At 44.5% G+C, this 16,843-nt stretch overlaps 1 protein-coding gene across 1 annotated transcript; it reads left to right on the forward strand.

The window, feature by feature from the left end:
• The first annotated feature begins 11,251 nt into the window (after positions 1 to 11,251).
• On the forward strand, positions 11,252 to 15,968 carry LOC111173595 (zinc finger protein 705D-like). Its single transcript, XM_089903576.1, is given in 7 exon segments — positions 11,252 to 11,263; positions 12,924 to 13,050; positions 13,768 to 13,876; positions 14,400 to 14,469; positions 14,925 to 15,189; positions 15,358 to 15,692; positions 15,694 to 15,968. Coding segments are annotated over 7 exon segments (966 nt in total). The 3' UTR covers positions 15,742 to 15,968.
• The last annotated feature ends 875 nt before the right edge of the window (positions 15,969 to 16,843 follow it).

The raw sequence follows: 16,843 nt of genomic DNA on the forward strand, positions 1-16,843 counted from the left end.
TCAGAGCGTTATGGAGGGTGAGAAAGGCCTGTCGAACGGCGGAAGGAGAGGTGAGGGGTCCTTGAGGGGTTTCTTTAGCGGCTAGATATAAGGGTTTAGCGAGGAGAGCAAAGTTAGGGATCCAGTGTCGGAAAAACCCTATAAGGCCCCAAAAGGAGAGAATTTGTTCCGCTATTTCCGGAGGCTGGAGTTCACGGATAATCCAGGTGCGATCGGCTGTTAGACCTTTTGTGGTAGGGGTAAGGTGGAGCCCCAGGTAGGTTACAGAAGATACAGATAACTGAGCCTTGGCTGCGGAGACCCGATAACCGCGAGAGCCAAGGTAATTGAGGAGATCTGCAGTGTGTTGTCTTGAGAGGCTGAGAGATGGGCTACGAAGGAGGAGGTCACCTACAAATTGAAGGAGTGTGCTGGGGGTAAGGGAGCAGGAAGTGAGGTCCTGTGCCAGCGCCTGACCGAAGAGGTGAGGACTGTCGCGGAAGCCCTGGGGAAGAACTGTCCAGGTGAGCTGACTGGAAGTATGAGTATCCGGATCCGTCCAGGTAAAGGCGAAGAGGAAATAGGAGTCGGGATGTAGGGGGATAGTGAAAAAGGCATCTTTGAGATCCAGAACCGTAAAGTGGGTTGTGGATGGGGGGATATGGGAGAGCAAGGTGTATGGCTTTGGTACTACTGGGTGGAGAGGAATTATGGCCTCATTGATTAGTCGGAGGTCCTGGACCAGGCGATAATCCCCAGAGGCCTTGCAGACAGGCAGGATGGGGGTGTTGCAGGGAGAGTCAGTGGGGATAAGGAGTCCCTGGTTTAGGAGGTTGTAGGCCCCTAAGGTGAGTCTCAGAGATGGGAAATTGGGGCCTTGATGGAAATTTGGAGGGGTCCTTTAGATGGATGAGGGCGGTGGAATGGTGTGTTGCTATTGTGGGCTTAGAAGTATCCCAGACTTGGGGATTGATTGGGTTCGGTGTGATTGGAAGAGGGGGATAGGAGGGGGAGGGTTCTAGAGACAGGCTGAGAAGAGGAAGTAGGAGTTGGGAGGAGGGGACCTTAGGGTCAAGTTTAACCAGCTGGAGGGAGGCCCCTAAGTGGAAAAGGACATCTCGGCCTATCAAGGGAACTGGGCAGGATGGTATGACTAAGAAGGAATGAGTAAAAGGGAGTCCTTCGATATGACATGGGAGTGGACCGGTCTGGAGTGGGAAGGATGGTTTGCCATCAATACCCATGACCGAGATCTGGGAAGGAGAAACTGGCCCGGAATAAGTAGGCAGGACCGAATAGGTAGCCCCCGTGTCCACCAGAAATGAGATGGACTTACCCGCTACCTGTAGCGTTACCCTGGGCTCGGCGAGGGTGATGGGGGTCTTCGAGTCTGGGCGCCGTCAGTCGTCAGCCAATCCCAGCAGTTCGAGTGGTAATGCCGTTGGGTCGGCCTGCCCCCCGTGTGGAGACGCTGAGGGAGGGCCAGTCGTAGGGCAGTCACTCTTCCAGTGGCCCGTTAGCCCGCAGCTGGGACAGGGCTTAGAAGGAGGTCGGGGATTGGGACATTGGCGAGCCCAGTGGCCTTCTTTTCCGCATTTGAAGCAGGCCCCCGGCGGGGTCGTCTTTTGCGGACCCCGTGGATGCTGTGATCCATGGGAGATGGCCGGCCTTAGGGCGGCTACAAGAGCTTGGGTTTGGAGGGCCACCTTCTGGTGCATCCGAGCCTGTCGGCTGGATTCTGCCAAATCCTCACGGCCATTATAGACTTTAAAGGCCATCTTTACCAGATCTCGAATAGGGGTCTGAGGGCCGTCTTCTGCCCGTCTTAATTTCTTTCGGATGTCCGGGGCTGATTGGGTGATAAAATGGGTGGCTAGGACCGCTGCCCCTGCCGGGGTGTCGGGATCCAGCTGGGTGTAGAGAGTTAAGGCCTCTGTAAGGCGATTGAGAAAGATAGCTGGATTTTCGTTAGGTTCTTGGGTTATCTCTTTTAGTTTTTCAAAATTGACCACCTTATGAGCAGCAGCCTGCATGCCAGCCAGAAGGCATTGGATCATGAGGTCGCGTCTACGACGGCCATCTTGGCCATCCTGAGAAGTCCAGCCTGGATCGGTGCCAGGTACGGCAGTGGCTCCGACAGGCATGGAGTTGTCTGTAAGGTGAACCTGATCTGCATGGTTTCGGGCAGCAGTGTGAATTCTTTCCCTCTCGTCAGGGGTTAAGGTAGAGGACAGAACCACAAAGATATCGTGCCAGGTTAGATCGTAAGCTTGAGATAGGTAGTGAAATTCTTTGATGTAGTGGGAGGAGTCGGCAGAGAAGGAGCCTAATCGTTTTTCAATTTGAGAGAGGTCCTGGAGAGAGAAAGGGACATGGACTCTGACCAGTCCTTCCGCTCCTGCTACCTCCTTCAGAGGGCAGAGGACATGTTTGTTTGGCAAGGAGGATTTGAGAGGTAGAACAATTGACGCAAAGGGAGGGGCGGGAGCGCAAATACCAAAAAACCTGGACATAGGGGACCTCAGACCATTTGCCCGTCCTGCGGCAGTAATTATCTAGATCACGGAGGATGTTAAAATCGAAAGTCCCTTCAGAAAAATAGCGAGGGCTGTAAAATTGGCTAGGAGGCACCCCAGGGGCGTCTTAGAATCTGGTTTCGATTGTGAGGTTCCCATGACCCCCAGTCTGTCCCTGAGTGAATGGAGAGGGAGAGAGGCGTCCCTGGTCTCAGTCTCCAATTCACGGCAGGTCGGAGGGCGGTCAGGCGGTTGGGACGTCTCCACAGTTGCCCGAGGCCCGGAGAGAGGACGGAGGAGTCCCTGACGCGGCCGCGATTAAGGACAGGGAGTCCGGTGGGCAGGGACTCTGAGGGTCGGAGGGAACAAGGGAGGGGGACTTACCCCGTTTTCTGCCGGATCGGGTGGATGAGTAGAGGTTCCCTGGTTGTCTCCTGGGGGAGGGGAAGAGCGGCCCGCGCGGTAACCCGCTGGGCTTGGTACCCCTCCCGGGTTTCGGCACCAAATGTAAGGTCGGATCTTAGCAAACGGCACCACGAAACAGAGGAAAGCTTCAAGTGAGCTTTATTAGGGAGCGCTCCCGGGCGAGGTTCACTGGTCCGAGAGAAAGGGGCCAGAGAAGGTGCACCCGGGCGAGGGTTGGGCAAGATTTTATAGGGGAAGAAGGGAAAGGGGTGTGGTGAATCCGGGAGGGCGCAGGGTATTCCTTATTTGGTGGTCTTTTCGGGTATCCTGGCAATATCCGGTGCCGGTTGCATCAGTCTTAGGACCGTTAGTCCCGCCCCTCGAAAGGCGGGAAGGCTGGGCCGGGTGGAAAGTCCCCAGGTCAGTTCCTGGAACTGGGTGGTCCGGAGAGTTTCGGTCTGATGCAACCTGTGAATCTGATTGTGTTCCCCTGCCTCGGGCCAGTTGGCCTTACCGTCGTCATCACACGGGAGGAACGGCGGGTGACCATTGACATGGCAGGTAAGCTTGTCCAATTTCTAGTGGACACAGGAGCTACTTACTCTGTCCTGACTTCTCACGCTGGGCCCCTTGCCCCTGTAATCTGCTCTATTGTTGGGGTCGACGGAAAGCCAAAACTAAAACCCCTCTAACTTGCACCTGGGGAAAAATTCTTGTAACTCCCAAGTTTCTTGTCATGCCTGAATGCCCCAGCTCATTATTGGGAAGGGATTTTCTCTCAGCCTGTGGTCAACACTTAGTCTCTGAAAACCAAAGCCAAGGAATGTTTTTGGCTGGAGTATGTATTACACAAGACATGGACAGCCCAACCCAAAATATTCCCCCCCAAATTAAAAAACTTACAGCTCCGCAGGTCTGGGATCAGGGAATCCCAGAGAAGGCAAAGTTTGTCACTCCTATAAAAATCACCTTAAAGGAAACTAGTAACTTCCCTTCCAGGTGCCAATACCCTACAAAACCAGAGGCTCAACAAAGGCCTCCAACCCCTAATCTCAAAATTCATTAAATACCCGCTTTTGGTGCCATGCCAATCTCCCTGTAATACTCCAGCCCTACCTGCTCGTCTCCAGGAACCCTTATCTCCATCATCCTTTTAAAATGCAATTTCAGACTTTCCTGGTAGCACAGTGGTTAAGAATCTGCCTGCCAATGCAGGGGACACGGGTTCGATCCCTGTTCCAGGAAGATCCCACATGCCGCAGAGCAACTAAGCCCATGGGCCACAACTACCGAGACTGCAACTACTGAAGCCCACGTGCCTAGAGCCCGTGCTCCGCAACAAGAGAAGCCACCGCAATGAGAAGCTCGTGCACCACAACGAAGAGTAGCCCCCGCTCGCCGTAACTAGAGAAAGCCCTCGAACAGCAACAAAGACCCAACGCAGACAAAAAAAATTTTTTAATAAAATAAAATAAAACGCAAACTTCAAAGAGGGTAAAGCAATTTAGAACTTGACTTGTGAAGGATAAAGGACACTTAGAAATCCTAAGTGTCTTCTGTAAACATTAGTAAGAAGGGTTTAGCCATCTAGACAGGTGACGTTGATTTGTTCCATCTGCCAGAAGTCCAGTTTGAATCCAACCCCTTGTAACTGATGGGTTTTACGTTGTACCTGACAGAGCTGAAATTTTGAAATGGGATCTATGAAGTCTCTGTGTGTTCGTATACATCTATGTGTGTTGTAGGTGCATGGTACTGCCAGAATTAATTCATAAAAGAGCTCTATTTAATTGGCTTAAAGGAAATTAAGTGCTTGTAGGTTATATAAATACTCAGAAATATGATCTGGCCAGAATGAATTTCAGGTTTATGTCATCTGGAAAATATTCAATACTAAATTAATATCTGGCATTGAAGATGGCTTAAGCTTGTTGGTGTAATTAATATAGACATGTCTTTCGAGTCATCAATGTTAAGTATAATATTTCTGTTGTACCTAGGTTTTCTAGAGGTGAAATAAGACCTCATTCTATCTGTTAAAATTTGTCAACGAGGAGAGTAACTCGATGTGAAAAAAACTTTTAAGGAAAGTAAGGTGTGTGTTTTTAGTAAAGAAGGTATGAGGAATGGAACTGCATTTTATTAAGGGAAAAGAAAGTAAGTCTGGATGGTTTTGGAAGGAAAAAAATAAAGGGGTAGATACAGAAAGTGATGGAAGTTTTGTGGAAAGTGAACCCTGAGAAAAGAGTTTTGTGCATGGTCAGGATTGACTAGGTTTAGAATAAATTTAATTGAGTAAATGAATTTTAAATGTAAGCTGGTGCAAAACCTGAATTTGGCCTTTCTCTGTTAAAAGGACAAGTTTTCTTAAAATGTTAAACTGCCTTTGGTAACAGGTTTTAAGTTCTTTACCTTTTAAGTGATCTGCTATGTATTTGCCTTGAAAATCTTTTATTGTGGGGCTTCCCTGGTGGTGCTGTGGTTAAGAATCCGCCTGCCATTGCAGGGAACATGGGTTCGAGCCCTGGTCCGGGAGGATCCCAATGCAGCCAAAAATAAAATAAATTAAACAAAACAAAACAAAACCAAAAAAATCCCAACAACAAAAAAACTAACCATGCCCTATTTCGAAGTCTCTTGCCTTCGGTGGCCCACTCTCTGTCTGTGGAGCGTGTTTCTCTCTAAATAAATCTGATTCTTACCTATCGCTTCATCTCCAAATTCTTTCATGACAAAGAAAGAACCTGAAATTCACCAGGAACACTAGGTGCAGTGAAAGTATTATACTCAATAATGATGACTCTAAAGACAGGTCTATATTAATTAGATCAACAAGCTTAAGCCACCTTCAATACCAGATATCAGTTTGATGCTGAATATTTTCTAGGTTACATGAGCCCAAAATTCATCCTGGCCAGTTTTGTATTCCTGAGCATATAAGTACTTAGTTTTGTTTTTCTTTTTTAGTCAATTAAGTAGAGTTCTTTTACGAATTAATTTTGGTGATACCATACATCTACAACACACATAGACACATACAAACACACAAACAGACCTCATAGCTCTCACTTCAAAATTTCAGCCCTGAGTGAGGTACAGCAACGTAAAACCCATCAGTTTACAAAAGAGATTGGATTAAAATTGGGTTTCTGGCAGATGGAACAAATCAAGCTCGCTTGTCTAGACGGCTAAATCTTTTTACTAATATTTACAGAAAAGACACTTAGGATTTCTATTTATACCTTGCCCTCTTTTAAAAGGATGGCAGAGATAAGGGCTCCTGACAAGACCAGATAGGACATTTGCATCTCAAAGATACAGGCAAGTTTCTCCTAGGATGACTTTCTAAGATAAGTAAGGAAGGTTTGGGGAGTGGTAAAAGGATTGGTGGGTTTTGGATTATTTTTGGAGCCACACCTCTGGTCCTGTAAAGACTAGATTTGTAAAGCAAGGACAGTATTTTTTCTTTTTTTCAAAGAATTGGGTGGCTACCTCAACGATATGGAAGGGCTGACGTACCCATTTACCTATGTTGGAATGTTTTACTTCTAGCTGCTGTGATTCTTCCGCAATAACAATGCAGAAAAAAGCATCTCTTAAGTCTAGGACTGAGAACCAGCCGTATTCTCCCGGAATAGTTGTGAGCAGAGTGTATGGATTAGGTACCACAGGGTGTGTCTTGGACTATTTCATTAATAGCCCTCAAATCTTGGACAAAGCGATACTCTGCTGAGTTTGGCCTTTTTTTTTTTTTTTTTTTTTGCGGTACGCGGGCCTCTCACTGTTGTGGCCTCTCCCGTTGTGGAGCACAGGCTCCGGACGTGCAACAGGCTCCGGACGTGCAGGCTCAGCGACCATGGCTCACGGGCCCAGCCACTCCGCGGCATGTGGGATCCTCCCGGACCGGGGCACAAACCCGTGTCCCCTGCATCGGCAGGTGGACTCTCAACCAGTGCGCCACAAGGGAAGCCCGAGTTTGGCCTTTTGACTGGGAGGATAGGGGTGTTATATGGGGACCTGCCAGGTTTAATCAGCCCTGCTTTCGAAAACTTTTCCAGAATTGGCTAAATTCCCTTTTGGGCCTCTTGTCTCGGTATATTATTTTAGATTAGGTGTCCCAGCATCCCTTTTGCAAAGGAGATCTCATCCCCAAAGGGGGATTGGACATCTGGCATATATAAGAAGCTATGTTTCAGGGTGAGGTCCCCTAGTTGGCATTCTAGAGGTTGTAAGAACAAACAGGTTTGTACTTCTCCAGAAACTCCCATGACCACGATAGACTGAGATGTTTTCTGTGCAACCTTAGTATTTACCACAGAGTATGTGGCACCCGTATCTACTAGAAAGTCAATCAACTTGTTCCCCACTTGTCAAAGTTACCCGGGCCTCCAGTGGGGAAATTAGAATCGGATGCCTCAAGTCCAAGGGAGTCCCCCGGCCTCTTCATTCATTATCAGAGTGTTCCTCTCTTTCCACCATGTGAGAGGCTCCTGTCTCCTTTTTATTATTCTCCTTCTTATTCTTTAGTCTCGGGCCATCTTTTCTCCAATGCCCTTCCTCCTTGAAGTAAGCACACTTTACCTTCCCCAATGGTTGCTTACCGTCCTTTATGTTACTCGCCTTCCAGGAATTCAATGCTGCTGCCAGAAAGCTGCCGTTCAGTTTGCATCTTCTTGCTTCTGTCGTCATTCCCTGTTGTTGAACACTTTAAAAGCAACATGTACTAATTGAGAAGGGTTCATTCCACATACACCATCTAACTTCTGTAATTTTCTTATATATGGGGCGCTTTGTCCAATGAAGGCCCCTTACGTGCTCAGGGTCTGTATCTGTGTAGTGCCTATAACCTTGATAAATCTTTTCTAGAAACTCCGATGGATCCTCATTTGGTTTTTGTTTTATCTCCTGAATTTTGTTAAAGCTCTTTTGTCTAGGTCTGCCCTTGGGTTTCCTTTCTACCGCTGCACTATAAGGGTGCAGCCCTCTGACTCCTTTCCTCCTGATGCAATAGCATAAATGCTTCTACATATGGAATCTCGTCTCTTTCCCCTGGTCTTTTGCAAAACACTTCTAATTGCGAGATCGTACAGTAATTGAGTGGGCCATTCAGGAGCCATCTGTCCTCTGATCCTAACATATGTTGGGTCCACACCCCATTACAATAGTATATCACCTCTTTCTTAGTCATAGGCTCATGGCTATGTTTTGCCCATTTATCTAATATACGCCCCAAAGGGCTCTCCTTTGGGATAGATGGAATATTTCCCATTTTTTTATAAGTTTGATAACACCAAAACACGCAAACAAATTCCAACATCGATGCAGGCAAACGAACAGGTTCCCAAATCAGGTAGAGTCCAAGAACAATTCCCCTCTCCAACAGGGTAGCCCAACCAAATGCAAAACAAATTGAGGGGGGAATTTGTTCACAGTAGTACGAGAGCTACATACCCTGCAAAGAGCGAGTCTCGCAGAAGTTTGTTGATTCCTTTCTCCAACTGCCAAGTGCTGGGGTAGCCGGTGCCACTTCAGGGAATTTTGAAGGGAAGATCCTCAGGAGTAATAGTCCCAGAAGCTGCTAGGGCCTTGTCTCAAAATTCCTAACCGGGGCCGGCTAGCCATGATCAGCAAGGCTCTTGGCTGGCTAAGCCAAATTTGTTACCGAGTCCAAGCTCACTCTGCTCGCCACATGACAGGCCAATAAATTGGAGATGAGGTGTTGAGGAAAGGAATAGTGACTTTAGCCGGCATCTAAGAAGATAGCAGACTAGGGTCCTAGAGTACCATCTTATCAGGGTCTGGATGCTAGTTTCTTTTATAGAACACAGAGGGGGAGAAGGTGAGGAAGTAAAGTAAGAAAGGCCATAAGTCTTGCAAAACACCTGGTTTGGCCAGCCTGGGGAGGGGGTGTGTTAATTTCTTCTTTCTTGCAGCCATTCACAGGTGGACAGGGTCAGAATTTCTCCCTGTGAGCTGAACAAAGGCACTTTAGTTTATCATTCAGGCAGAGGGACAGGGTTCCCAGAGGCAGGCTATTATGTCTGCTTATAGCTACAGACAGATAGTAACAAAAGCAATAGAGAGCAAAGGTTAAAGTAAAAGAAACAGATCCAACATGGAGTCAGATTTTGTTCTTCCCTGTTACAAAATGTATAAATCAACTGTGAATGGCCTGGAAGTAAAATTATTTACTATATTTTACTATGTAGGGACATTTTTTATTGATTTCTCCATTAACCAAGAAATAAAGTATAAAATTATCTTCCCATTTTCTTTGGACAATTAATAAATTATTAACATGTTCTTGAAAGTTCTACATAGCCAGTGCTTTAAGAGTCAAGTTCTCCATCCCAGTAATATAACTTATATTGTCACCTCATTATTTACATTTCAGCTTTTCATATTTTCTCATCTTTCATTTTATTTGTAAGTACATGTTTCCTCCAGGGAACTTCAGCTTCATGTACATAGAATTCCGTTATGTCTGATGTCCTGCTTTATTTCCAAGACACAGAATGTTTCCCCATACATAGAATGCACTCAAAAGTATTTATGGATGAAAAAGGATAAATGGATTTTCCTAATATCCTTTTACAATGTCGTTTCATCTTTGCTCTCCAACTGTGTGTGAGGGTTATCATTTTATATCAGTCTGGAAAATCCAATCCAATTGAACAGGGTGTGTGGCTCACAGACTGAAGCCCTATTAGAGTCTAGTTAGGGTGTGTCCCTGGAATGTAGCCAGATTAGGATTCCAGTAAAAGGAAAGTCAAACAGAGGAGACATTTGTCCCCAGAAGAAAAACAGAACAGGAGCAGTTTGGGATGGTGGAGGAAGAAGAATTGGCTGCTTGCAGTGGAACTTGCCTCTGAATCTGTTTTAGCTTCACTAGCTCCTCTGATTTGGGGTTCTGGTAAATTCTCCAAACAGTGAGTTGTGAGATGGCTTCATTCCCTTAAAATTGTCTAAGTCGTATCTGTCTTTAGACTTTTGTCCTATCAAAGCAGCTTCTTATGGCCTTTAAATTTTATTGTGCCAAGATTTATTTTATCACTCTCATAATTCTAGATTTGACTATTTGTGTCTTTTTTGGTCCCAACAATACGGTCACTACCAGCCACATGTGGCTATAAAATTTAAATTAATAAAATTAAATAGCTATATTTCACTACCTCTGTAGTGTTACTTAAATTTCAAGTATTCCATAACCACACGTGTGTGGCAGTTACTGTATTGTACAATGCAAATACAGAGCACTTCCTTCACCTTGCAAAGTTCTATTGGCACATTGATCTGTATCTTATGTGTTATTTTTTGTTGTAAATACTTCATTTCCTGCCTTTCTGGATTAATTTCCTTTTATGGGTTTCATCAAGCGATTTTCTTCATTTATTTATTACATGTCTTGAGATAGATATTTTAAAATAAGTATCTCAAGATAAAATAAATCTCTTGAGGTATTTATTTTAATTATTAAAAAAATTAATAAATATTAACCTTTGATTCTTATTACTTGAGAGATGGAGTTGCACAGGGATTCCTAGGTATATTGGTTCTTTCTGCTTAGAGGGATGCCCTGTTGCACATGCCTGGGGATTTCTTGCATAACAGATAGGGACTTACATATTCCTATCTATCTATAGAGTAAATAACCTGAGAGTAAAAAATAACAGTCCATTTCACTCTGAATGTGCCTTGATGTCAAAACCAAACATAATCCATGGCCAAGTCTGAATTAGTTTTCCTAGATCTTCCTTCCCTCCTTGGACACTCCCATGTTCTCTGGCTAATCCAAATCCTACACAGTATCTCCTGGGGGTCCCTAAGGCATAGTGAATTGTCCTGGGTAAATGAGTTACTTGGTCATAATATGTAGTTTATCTGTGGGTGCATGAGGCAAGAGAATGATCTGAGGAGTTGCAGAGTGTTTCCCTACAGGAGGAGACCACAGTCTACATGTGGCATGAGTCACGATTCCCGAGGGTTTGAATCAAGGAGGACATTGAATCATTCTGGATGCCCTAGCTTGCTGAACACACAAAACTCAAGGCTTATCATGGCTTATTTGTAAGAGGTCTGTAGTTTGACCTTCTTTATTAGCATCCACGTCTGTAGCCTTCTAACATGTTACCCTGCAACGAAGATTCTTAGAGCGCATCAGTTATTTTGGTTTGAGGGGCTGGGGTCACGCCCAGGTGACAGTTTGGGGCTCCATTTCAGGTGGGTCTGGAAGTTCTGCACAGGACTGGAGTCTCATGGCTTCTTCTCTATCCTCAGATTTACCTGCTCAGTGCTTAGACTGCCTGTGAGTGAAATCCCGAGAAAGACTCCTGGCGGCTAAGTTGTTGACAATGGAGCCTCTGGTGAGTAGCGACGCCTCCTTCTCCTGAAGCTACACCCCGAGTGCCATTAGATGGATGAGTTTTTCAAACTGGCTTGTATGTTCTAAGTGTAGTCAGGCAGTGTTCAGTCATCTGAGCTCAAATTACTTTGCTCTAGGACTCTGGGATAGTTATCACGGGTCAGGATTAATCAGAAACTAATCTCGTTCTTTAATTAAACTTATGAGAGCCGGCGCTAATCATATGTATTTACAGAAGAGATAAGAAAGCTTCTTTTAACTTGTTCAACCCTTGTCCTGATTGGCAAACAAAGATTAACTTGTTGACCGTTTTTGGATGTGCTAGGCTTAGGAGTTGGTGATGGCAGGTAGCAGAGCTGAGGAAGGAGCAGACCTTCCAGTCCCTGGAGAGTCAGAGGTTACAGCCTGTGATGTAACGAATCCAGTGTTACACCACCTGGTGTGAGGCTGTTCAGTGTTGACAAGAGCAGAACACAGGTTTAGAACTAAAGGGGAATCGTTTTGCTTTTTCTCTATTTGAAACCTTTCACAATTATTCAGTATATACGCACTACTGAAGATTTCTGAAAAAGTCACCAAACTATCATTAGCATTCTTCCCCCAAATCAAACATTTTATATACCTGTTAGTAATTAACCGTTTATTCATATTTGGTAACTGGAAGGAATATGTAGGGAGGAGGATTTTCTTAATTGCTCTAAAAAGAAAGGAGAAAGACTAGAGTAGGTAGAATAAAATTAGGTTCTTTTATAGATTTTTTTAAAACTGGAGAAAACAAAACCAATAACTAGGCTTCTTTCATCCGTCAGCATGGAGACAAGATTAGATTACAAGAGAAACCGTGATAACTAAGGTCTAAGTCCCTGAGAATGTAGAGAGTGGGAGTCCTCCCATCACAGCGATGGTCAGGCTAGGTCTGTCCTTCACTCCAGCTACCTGAGTCCCCGGCTTATGCTTCTGAACCATCTGACCTCAGAGTTTGTTATGAACACCTGTGTCCTGTAGCATTAAGAGGAAACACCTCCTGGTACCTAGTTCTGTATGAATCTTGTTCACTTCTGAGGAATGCTAGGCATTCCTTCATAGGTCTTGATTGATAGAATAATGTATTTCTTGTAGGTTTGCTAGACAGAAACCACTTAATAGAAAAATACTTTGGATGTTTTAAAGCTCATAACAAGTTATTAAAGCAGTTCATATTTGGGGAATGAAAGGTTCCCCTAGGGAAATAACTTAAGACAAAAGTCATGTTTTCAAAGTAGCCCATCATGGTTATTGTTTGTCTTGTCATGAATCTGTAGAGTTCCTTGAAATTATTAGGGAACAGAAATTGAGTTATAAATTTGCAAGTGAATATTTTATAATCACCTGTCTGGAAGTCCTAATTCCCAGGTTATTAAAAAAAATGTCCATGTCGTATTATAACACACTTCAAGTGATATTTCTGTGAAATAAAGCTTCGTGACGTCAGAGTGTGTAGGTGTCCGTGAATGTACCTGAAAGGCAGACACCAGCTCAGCACTGGCAGAGAACCGAGGGGAACCCCACACAGAGCATGATCCTTTATCCACCCAGATCCCATCACCTCCTCATCTCAACCCTCCCACCCTGGACAGTGGTAGGGACTGCTCTGTCTAAACCAGAATATCCTGATGTTTTAGAAATCAGTGACGTTTGAAGATGTAGCGATCAACTTCACCCAGGAAGAGTGGGCCCTGCTGGACACATCCCAGAAAACCCTGTTCAGAAACGTGATGCTGGAAAATATCACCCACCTGGTCTCCGTAGGTGAGTCTGTCAACACGGATGTACGTGCACGTGTGTTCACTGCATTCATTCACTCACTGAACAGGCATTTAGATCAGCTTCCCCGTGTCCCACTCCAAGTCCTTCCTGCTTCTTTGATAGTCCTCATAACTACTTAAAACGAAGATGTTTCTTTTCACGGTACTTTGCATTACTACACTGGAAAGTAATCTTGGCCACATTTCATACCTCTGTGGCTACTCAGTGTTTACACTCAGAACACAACTGGGGACTCAATGGATATTTTAATGCATAAGTAAATGGATCAAATATTTTTAAAATGATTCTTCTGTTCTAGTCATTCCATGAAGGCTTGAGACCAGAGTCGTGTATATGACATAATTTTGATGATTCCTGTAAGGCGTATCCTTACTGGCTCCTGTTTGAAAGTAATATTCAGCCCACTGTAGAGTCTTTTAATCTTTCCCATTTGGAAAACACTGAGGATTCTGTAATCTTTGAACTTGTGCACAGGCATCAGCCGCTAGAGGGCCTCACTGTGTTTGCTGCTGCTCTGGATTTCCTCCTGGTCTGCTGAAGGACCTTCACTGTTCTGTCTGTTGAAGATGTTGTTGCCGGCACTGACCTTCAATTATCTCTGTATTTTCCTCTTTCCCTTACCCTGGACTTGAGCACAGCAAAGGGTAATTAGCCCAGACTCAAAATCCAACACTTTTTTTTCTTTTTCAAATCAAACAGGGTATCAGATCAGCAAATCAGATGTGATTTCCCAGCTCGAACAAGGAAAAGAGCTGTGGAGTGAAGCAACAGGATGCCTCCAAAGCCAGAGTCCAGGTAAGAATCAGGGGCCTGTGCTTCACTGAAAAAGAGTTTCAGTCAGTGTGTTAAGTCCTTGGAAACACCAAATGAAAGTTTTATGAAGTGAGCGATATGTTCTAAACTGGAAGTGAGGACATTGGGCTGAAATTCTTCATGTTGTTATCATTCTTTGCATCTACCAATCACAATTCATATTACTTCCTGCCATTTTCTATTCTTTAGGGAAAAGGGTGCTCGTGAACTCACTGCAGTTGAACTTTCACATAGTGATTTTGTCCTGATCGCCCCATTTAATGTGTTTTCCATCATTTGCTGACCCAATGTCTCTCCACCACGTTACATTTTTATATTTTAATCCTCTTTTTATCTAATAGACAATGACTTTTAAAGTATTTCTACTACCTTGAGTATTTCTTTATTATACATTATTTCTCCAACTAAGTGCCAACTTTTGAAAGATACTCACATGGACGTTGGTGTTTGTTTACATTTCTGTTTCCCTAATGCCATTCTAAAATCTATATTTTTTCCATTTCTTTAGATGGTGAAAGTCTGCTTAGACAAGAAATGATATTCACGCAAAGTGTCTACAGGAAGCACATATCTGCCACCATGCCAATGGTAAGTTTCATGGGTAGAACAACAGTCATCTAAATGAAGGACCTGGCAGTGAGATAAGTTGGCAATTGAGCACAATTGCTGGTATGTAATTAAGTGGAGATTGAACTCTTTCTGGGAATATTTTTGGATAGGCTGAAATCAGTTAAGAAATTAATATGAGCTCAAAACGACAACATGAGACCTAAGAAAAAAAGGCTGTTGCACAAACGTTGCTCATCTCATAGTCTTTACAACAGACTGAAGTCTTCAAAATTAATCTGATATCTGGGTTGGGAAACTATAAAAGAGAACGTTTGTGCCTGTAGAGGAGTAACACAACATGTGTATGCAACTGACACTGGAAACATTTTAACAGGAGACTACAACTGACTGATGCTATAGGGTGTAAATGTAGAGGAATGAGTGTCTGCATAGATGTGGCAAACCAGTAACAGCCTCCTATCTCTTTCCCAAAGCAGGTTTCTCACACACAAGGGGATCCTGTTGGATGGACTGATTTGAGTGATGAATTTACTCCTAGATCTTCACCTCAACATTCACCAATTCCCTTAAGAAGGAAAAGTAATGTCAGCAAACAGCATGGAAAATCACTTAGTCAAGGGTCATTCCTTGACGGACAGGATCACATTCACACCAGAGCTAAATCGTTTGAATGTCCTCTATGTGGGAAAGCCTTTAGTACTTGCTTTAGGCTCAGCCAACACAAGATGATTCACACTGAAGAGAAACCATATAAATGTCGTGTGTGTGGGAAAGTCTTCAATCAAAGTCCCCACGTGAAACGACATGAGAAAACTCACACAGGAGAGAAGCCATATAAATGCTGTCTATGTAAGAAAACTTTCAGTCAAATCTCTTACCTTAGAAAACATGAGAAAATCCATCCCAGAGAGAAGCCCTATGAATGTCATCTGTGTGGGAAAACCTTTAGTCAACGTTCTGGACTTCGCACACACAACAAAATCCACACTGGAGAGAAACCACATGCATGTCTTCTGTGTGGGAAGGCCTTCACTCAAACTTCTGAACTGACTCGGCACAAAAGGACCCACACAGGAGAGAAACCCTATGAATGTCAGCGGTGTGGGAATGCCTTCAGTCAGCATGCAAACCTGAGAAGACATGAGAGAACCCACACTGGAGAGAGGCCCTATGAATGTCAGTGGTGTGGGAAATGCTTCAGTCGTGGCTCTTCCCTGAGACGACATGAGGGAAGCCAGCACTGGAGAGAAAGTCAGGAGGGCCCTCAGTAGACGTTCTGACCTGAGATGACATGGTGTCATACATGTGAGGAATGTGGATGGAACACCAGCATAGCTTTAACATTTAACCACACCAAGGTTCACACCCACTAAAGACACTCTGTCTGTAATCAATATGGACACTCGTTCAGGCATCACACTCCTCAGTCCAGACAGGCATCACCTGTGGATGTGGATCCATACATGCGTGCCCTCTCTCTGTGGCAAAGCCTTTAATCATTGGCCTAATTTTAGGTAACTTAGTAGAACTCACTCTATAAATACAATATGGGTGTTTTCAGCAACAGTTCCCCACTCTAAAGACCCTAGAGCAGTGGTCCCCAACATTTTTGGCACCAGGGACTGGTTTTGTAGAAGACAATTTTTCCACAGGCCGGGGGGGTGTGGGGTGGCATGGGGAATGGTCCAGGCAGTAATGAGAGTGATGGGGGGCAGCAGATGAAGCTTGGCTCTCTCTCCTGCCACTCACCTCCTGCTGTGCGGCCGCGTACCTGACAGGCTGTGGACCAGGTGTTGGGGACCCCTGCCCTAGAGACTTGAGCAGAGGATAACCAACCCCTAGTTCTTCTTTGATAATTATTCTTCAACACGAGCCAACTCCAGGTGGAGAACAACTAAGACTGTAATGACTTAACAAACATTCAGCTGATCACCAGGCTTGATGTGCACAAGAAACTCCTCCAAGAAATAAACACTAAAACAAGAACGAAGATGTAAACTCTTGAGAAATACCCAAGTATGTTGAGCAACACCAAAGCATACTTATAAATAATTCATCCTGAAGAAGTGAATCAATGTAAAGTCATGAGAAATTCTTTCTTCATAGAGCAACCTCTCTGGAACACGTGTGCTCAGACTGTACAACACACCCTCAGTGTCGTGAAGGAAGGGAAGTCTTCAGTGATCACTTAATTCTTAGTCAACATTAAATTCTCACACTGAGGATGTAGCAATCCTAAATATCAAAGTGGAACTACAGCTAGATTTTGTATCAGAAAAAACTGACCCTCTGAGTGGGAGGGGGAGCCTCTTAAAGAATCCTTTAACACACATTCAGGCAAATTGTGATTTGTGGAAATACCTCTTCATGAAAATGTAGCATAAAATGGAGA

The sequence above is a fragment of the Delphinapterus leucas genome, chromosome 21 (genome assembly GCF_059928025.1).
Source record: "Delphinapterus leucas isolate spDelLeu-1000000601 "Yukka" chromosome 21, BTC_Dleu_Yukka2, whole genome shotgun sequence".
Classification (NCBI taxonomy): Eukaryota; Metazoa; Chordata; class Mammalia; order Artiodactyla; family Monodontidae; genus Delphinapterus; species Delphinapterus leucas.